The sequence below is a fragment of the Myxine glutinosa genome, chromosome 4, assembly GCF_964187855.1.
Source record: "Myxine glutinosa chromosome 4, kmMyxGlut1.1, whole genome shotgun sequence".
NCBI lineage: Eukaryota > Metazoa > Chordata > Myxini > Myxiniformes > Myxinidae > Myxine > Myxine glutinosa.
In genome coordinates, this window is record NC_136264.1 from 144,119,227 (window position 1) to 144,126,309 (window position 7,083).

At 41.3% G+C, this 7,083-nt stretch overlaps 1 protein-coding gene across 6 annotated transcripts in view; it reads right to left on the reverse strand.

The window, feature by feature from the left end:
* Positions 1 to 7,083, reverse strand: part of LOC137425336 (peripheral plasma membrane protein CASK) — a 176,613-nt gene that overhangs the window by 96,248 nt on the left and 73,282 nt on the right. For all 6 annotated transcript variants that reach the window (XM_078776559.1, XM_068113657.2, XM_078776560.1 and 3 more), the window contains exons 2-5: positions 4,292 to 4,404; positions 2,964 to 3,069; positions 2,705 to 2,782; positions 1,552 to 1,624 (exon numbers count right to left, since the gene is read on the reverse strand). In XM_078776559.1, coding sequence (XP_078632685.1) covers positions 1,552 to 1,624; positions 2,705 to 2,782; positions 2,964 to 3,069; positions 4,292 to 4,404 — 370 coding nt within the window. The remainder of the gene's footprint in view (positions 1 to 1,551; positions 1,625 to 2,704; positions 2,783 to 2,963; positions 3,070 to 4,291; positions 4,405 to 7,083) is intronic.

The window sequence follows — 7,083 nt, forward strand, 5'->3', positions numbered from 1 at the left end:
ACGAAATAAAAACAACTGGAACAGGACATTGAACAATAATGCTGGCGCCGCCACCTGTCACATCGCAACATCAAGCAGGCAGGTCCGTGAGGCCACGCACCGAAGAGCAGTGATTGGTCCGGTACCATAGAGCGAGGGAATGGTCTCGCTGATTGGAGCGTGCGTGGACGTCATCGGATGACGTAAGAGCCCTGGGTACAAAATATTTGGGGTCCCGACATTTTCTCTCTCTCTCTGCTTCGGGATTTCATTGCAAACAGTCAAATTTTGTTCTCTTGAGCCAGGGACATAGATCACGTGCAGTCACAGTTATTCTATTGCGTGGGGACATTGGTGCCGTGCAGTCACATACTGTATACAGGCTCTTGCGTGGGCACAGTCATTACGAGCAGACGCAGTTTATACGCTCCTGCGTTGGGACATTGGTGTCGTGCAGTCACAGTTATCCTCTTGGGTCCTGGCTTTGGTGGCGAGCAGTCGGATTCATTATCGCTCTTGTGTTGGGGCAGTCTTTGCGAAAGGCCGCAGATACAGCTCTCGGCATCTGGATTTCATCGCAGGCGGTCGTGTCCAGAACCTCTCCAGACGGCGAATCCACAACCCTGACTGCAGGTCCACATCAGTAGATTACTCAACATCAATGGACCCACAACCTAATTTAATTTTGACTAATTTTGAATTTAGACAATTTCATGAAAAGGAAAAAGGACTGAAACACTGCCTTTAGCTCATTTTCAAATAAAAAGAAAATCTGTATGGGGGTACAAGAGGTGGTGAATACAGCAAATGAAACTACAATTGGCACCACTGGTCCAGAGATATCGCAGCATGCAGAGAGACAGTGCAGAGGCTAATTGCATTGATACTCGATGTAGAAGGATTTCATCTCGTAAAACATTTCGAACAATTAAAATGGATTGCAGTACTGCAATCTACATGAGGAAATAAGGTTGATTGTGCTCTTGGGAAAATAGAAACATGTGTATTTGCTCATCATTATTATTTCTCATCAAAACATTTGTATGTAAATTAGTGTTTGGAGATGCTTTATTTCTTCACCATAGGGATAATCTGAAAACAAAAGGAACCACAGGCGAAGGAAAATTTCCCATGCAGCAAATGGTTTTGCCTAACCGGGCATGCATACAAGGTGTAGATCCATATGAGCGTGACTTCACAACCGCACCCACGATAGTACTTCACTCAGTTTGTCTCCCAGGAACCAATTCATGGTGCATTAGTCCTCATGTTTGAAGAAAAGTGATAAGCATTATTTTCATGAACTATTTTAGCATGTGCACTTTCTTACATATTAATTAATGTGAAACACTTCAGAAATTTGATGACAGATTCCAAGATTAAAAGCACATATTGTTCAATTGAAGAAGCGACTATCCTGCCACGCAAGAGGAGCATTACAACTAAATGTGCAATCACATCTCACCCATGAGGGATGATGTAGAAGAGAAGATGCATAATGATGGAGGAAGGGGTGAGGCGGGGGAGGAGTGAGGAGAGAAACAGGTACTGGCTGCAAAGTGCAAGTATCACCTTCATATCCCGATGAATTATGTTGTTGTCGTGACAGTAACGTAGTGCTTCCAAAATTTGCCGCATGTAATGGCTGAAAAATACATTTATAAGAGGGAGAGGGAGAGCAGTAACAGAAAGTGAGCTAGTGCAATTGCTGTGGCGAAACTATGGGTATATAGTACATATATACAAATACAAAAGGCATACAACCCCCTACCAAATGGAAACAGGATATACATTCGTGTGTCAAAATCTGAAACGATTAAAGTGATATGGAGAAAAAAAAGTCAATGATGAAAAAATGAAAAGACACAGTAACTTGAATCGCCAGAAATGGGGGTGGAGTGGAGGACAGAATAGAGGCAAATGAAGACGAAATTAGAACGGCACTCTTTGACATCACGACATCAACCGATATGCCTCCGCCTACATTATTGCATCATTATACATATATGTACTACATTTGACTTCGATTCCTTCAGTAGTTCTCAAGTTATCGTGGTAACAAAATTATTTTTACTTAAGATGACCTCGGACTTTTGACCTCTTGACCCCAAAATCTAATCAGTTCATCTTTGCATCATCATATATAATTATACCAAGTTTGGTGAATATCCCATGACTGGTTAACAAGTTAGCTCAGTAACAGAATTTTTACCGAAAGTGATGTGACATTTGACCTTTGACCTCTTCACCCCAACACCTATGCAGTTCATCTTTACATCATTATACATACCTATATCAAGTTTGACTTAGATCCATTCAGCCGTTCTCAAGTTATACACCTATTACAGACTCTGACCTTTGATATATTGACTACAAAATCAAATCAGTTCATCTGTGCATCATAATATATACTTGTATCAACTTTGGTCAAAATCCCATCACTGGTTCACAAGTTATCGCGGTAACAGGATTTTTACCTAACATAACCTCTGACTTTCATGACCCCAAAATCGAATCAGTTAATCTTTACCTCATTATACATACATGCACCAAGTTTGACTTAGACCCTTTCAGCCATTCTCAAGTTATCGTGGTAACGAAAACCTATCACGGGCGGACGGACGGGTGGACTGACAGCTGGACAACCCGAAAACATAATGCTTCTGGCAACTTCGTCGGCGGAGGCATAAAAAAATGAAAATGCAAAAGAAAGAAGGAAACTAACCTGGCCACTGCCTCACTGTACACAAAGCCAGCATCAGCCCGCTTCACAATCTCAAAACAAAGGTCAGCTCCATCCATGCTACAAGAGATTTAGGGGCAGATGTGGAAAAGAGAGAAAGAGAGGGAGAGAGGGGAGAGAGAGGGTGGGAGTGGGGGAAGTAAGAAACAAATTAATGAATAGGTAAGCAGAACGAGGTTATTTTTGAATTACCTCTATTCAATGCTAAAAGACACTTCCCAATTTTACATTCCATACTTACAACTCGAACACCATGTACAACATGCCATCTGAACTGTAGGTTTCCAATAATTCCACAATATGTGGATGTTTCAGCATATGGCAGATGCTTGCTTCCCTCTTTAGGTCTAGGAAAAGTAAAAAAAATAATTTAAAAAAATCAACATACATCTCATAAACCTTGTGCATATTCTATCCAAAACATGTTAAGACTGTACTCACAAAAACAAATGGCTAAATTATAATGCCTGGGAATACAAGAGTTGATTTCACCAAATGGATCAAAAAATGTGAAACAATTAAACTCCAAGACCCTGCAAACAAGTACTTAAACAGATCAAAATTAAGATTTTACAAAGTGGTAAAAAATGAGCACAAAAATCAGCAAACAGGCAGCAGCAGAGATTCTTACATAACCAGTTTCAAAATGATATCATAAGGCCAAATAAAAAAAATACCAGTTGATAGTTGGGATTAAAATAAAATATTTTTTAAAAGGAAGAAGGCCCCTTTTATTTGTTTATTTATTTATTATGAAAATGGCCTGCCATTTTTAACCCTCTCCCCCCCACCCACTCTCTCCCACCCCCCCCCCCTCCACTCCACAAAAAGAAAATGCAAATCATGCACCTGCCACCAGTTTTTATTTACTTCCCCCCTCCCCCTCCAGAAAAATGACATGAGTCATGTACCAGACATGTCAGTTTTCTACCCCCAAACAAGTATCATGACATGGGTCATAAACCCGACAAGTCACCGACACACTCACTAGGCCGATTAAAAATACAATCCACAGTTCTAAACAAATATAAATGAATGTCAAAATACAAAAAAACTACATTTGTCACTCAATTTGCTAGTCTTAAAACCAGTCGAATTTTGCATCATTTTAATTGGAAGCGTGCACTGAATTTCACTGCAGCGGCTGCGATGGAATTTGCACACGCAGACATGTACACAGATCAGTATTGCTTGTATATCGTGCATACAATATGTCAGGACAGTGAACAGAAAAGCGGCAGTGTGGCTCTCGGTGCTGCAGCTCGGTCGAAGCCATAAAAACTCAGTATCGACATCGGGAAAATGATCAATTCAAAGAATGGTGCACGAATATATGGATTTTTTTCAGGATGTTTGACAAAATAATTAGTAATTAAAAAAGGAGGCAGCATCAAAAAAGGAAGCGGGTGGGGACGATCAACTGGTATTTTTTTGGCTGAAATGAATACAACCTTCTTATCTCGAGTGGAACCAGTTAATGTTGGTGGCTGTATGATTGGTACACAGATGTACGGCACCCAAGTTCAGAATGACCAAGGTCCGAATGGCACCGAAGTTCAGAAGCCTTACCCTCTGTACTGAGACCGGGGCTGGAGGTAAACTTTGCTACATCCACGATCTTCACAGCAAATTGCTGGCCACTCTCATGACTAATACATCGTCGCACCACCGAAAAGGGACCCCTTGGTAATGGGATGGAACAGTTGGAAAAGCAGGTAAGGTTAAAAGCTTGATGGTAAAAGAACAGCATAAAAAACAACCAAACATGTCTGAAAGCCAATTAAGTAACATGTTTATTATCAGTCAATCAGTTCAACTGTGAAACGTAAAAGACTTTTCTATTTCCTTAATAAATTGTTGAAGCTGCACAGGGTCATCCCAGTGAACTGGTATGAATCCCGGTGGGCCGTGTCAAAGCAGCCACACCAGCCAACGGATTTAGTCCCCCAGGGCAAGACCAAGGTTGGGAGTGTGGAGGCCAGAGCCAGAGCGAGATAAACACAGAGAGATATAGAGGCAGAGAGATATAGAGGGAGGCAGAGAGAGGGAGACAGAGAGAAAGATATACCGGCAGAGAGAGAGAGATAGCGATATACTGGCAGAGAGAGATAGAGATATAGGCAGAGAGAGATAGAGATATACTGGCAGAGAGAGATAGAGATATAGGCAGAGAGAGATAGAGATATAGGCAGAGAGAGATAGAGATATAGGCAGAGAGAGATAGAGATATAGGCAGAGAGAGATAGAGATATAGGCAGAGAGAGATAGAGATATACTGGCAGAGAGAGATAGAGATATACTGGCAGAGAGAGATAGAGATATAGGCAGAGAGAGATAGAGATATAGGCAGAGAGAGATAGAGATATACTGGCAGAGAGAGATAGAGATATAGGCAGAGAGAGATAGAGATATAGGCAGAGAGAGATAGAGATATACTGGCAGAGAGAGATCGAGATATAGGCAGAGAGAGATAGAGATATAGGCAGAGAGAGATAGAGATATACTGGCAGAGAGAGATAGAGATATATTGGCAGAGAGAGATAGAGATATAGGCAGAGAGAGATAGAGATATACTGGCAGAGAGAGATAGAGATATAGGCAGAGATATAGGCAGAGAGAGATAGAGATATACTGGCAGAGAGAGATAGAGATATAGGCAGAGATATTGGCAGAGAGAGATAGAGATATAGGCAGAGAGAGATAGAGATATATTGGCAGAGAGAGATAGAGATATAGGCAGAGATATAGGCAGAGAGAGATAGAGATATACTGGCAGAGAGAGATAGAGATATAGGCAGAGATATAGGCAGAGAGAGATAGAGATATATTGGCAGAGAGAGATAGAGATATAGGCAGAGATATAGGCAGAGAGAGATAGAGATATATTGGCAGAGAGAGATAGAGATATAGGCAGAGATATAGGCAGAGAGAGATAGAGATATAGGCAGAGAGAGATAGAGATATACTGGCAGAGAGAGATAGAGATATAGGCAGAGATATAGGCAGAGAGAGATAGAGATATACTGGCAGAGAGAGATAGAGATATAGGCAGAGAGAGATAGAGATATACTGGCAGAGAGAGATAGAGATATACTGGCAGAGAGAGATAGAGATATAGGCAGAGAGAGATAGAGATATAGGCAGAGAGAGATAGAGATATAGGCAGAGAGAGATAGAGATATACTGGCAGAGAGAGATAGAGATATACTGGCAGAGAGAGATAGAGATATAGGCAGAGAGAGATAGAGATATAGGCAGAGAGAGATAGAGATATAGGCAGAGAGAGATAGAGATATACTGGCAGAGAGAGATAGAGATATAGGCAGAGAGAGATAGAGATATACTGGCAGAGAGAGACAGATATATAGGCAGAGAGAGATAGAGATATAGGCAGAGAGAGATAGAGATATAGGCAGAGAGAGATAGAGATATACTGGCAGAGAGAGACAAATATATAGGCAGAGAGAGATAGAGATATAGGCAGAGAGAGATAGAGATATAGGCAGAGAGAGATAGAGATATACTGGCAGAGAGAGACAGATATATAGGCAGAGAGAGATAGAGATATAGGCAGAGAGAGATAGAGATATAGGCAGAGAGAGATAGAGATATACTGGCAGAGAGAGATAGAGATATATTGGCAGAGAGAGATAGAGATATAGGCAGAGAGAGATAGAGATATAGGCAGAGAGAGATAGAGATATAGGCAGAGAGAGATAGAGATATACTGGCAGAGAGAGATAGAGATATAGGCAGAGAGAGATAGAGATATAGGCAGAGAGAGATAGAGATATACTGGCAGAGAGAGACAGATATATAGGCAGAGAGAGATAGAGATATAGGCAGAGAGAGATAGAGATATAGGCAGAGAGAGACAGCGATATACTGGCAGAGAGAGATAGAGATATAGGCAGAGAGAGAAAGAGATATACTGGCAGAGAGAGATAGAGATATACTGGCAGAGAGAGATAGCGATATAGGCAGAGAGAGATAGAGATATACTGGCAGAGAGAGATAGCGATATAGGCAGAGAGAGATAGAGATATAGGCAGAGAGAGATAGAGATATACTGGCAGAGAGAGATAGAGATATACTGGCAGAGAGAGATCGAGAAATACTGGCAGAGAGAGATAGAGATATACTGGCAGAGAGAGATAGAGATATAGGCAGAGAGAGATAGAGATATAGGCAGAGAGAGATAGAGATATAGGCAGAGAGAGATAGAGATATAGGCAGAGAGAGATAGAGATATAGGCAGAGAGAGATAGAGATATAGGCAGAGAGAGATTGCGATATAGGCAGAGAGAGATAGAGATATAGGCAGAGAGAGATAGAGATATAGGCAGAGAGAGATAGAGATA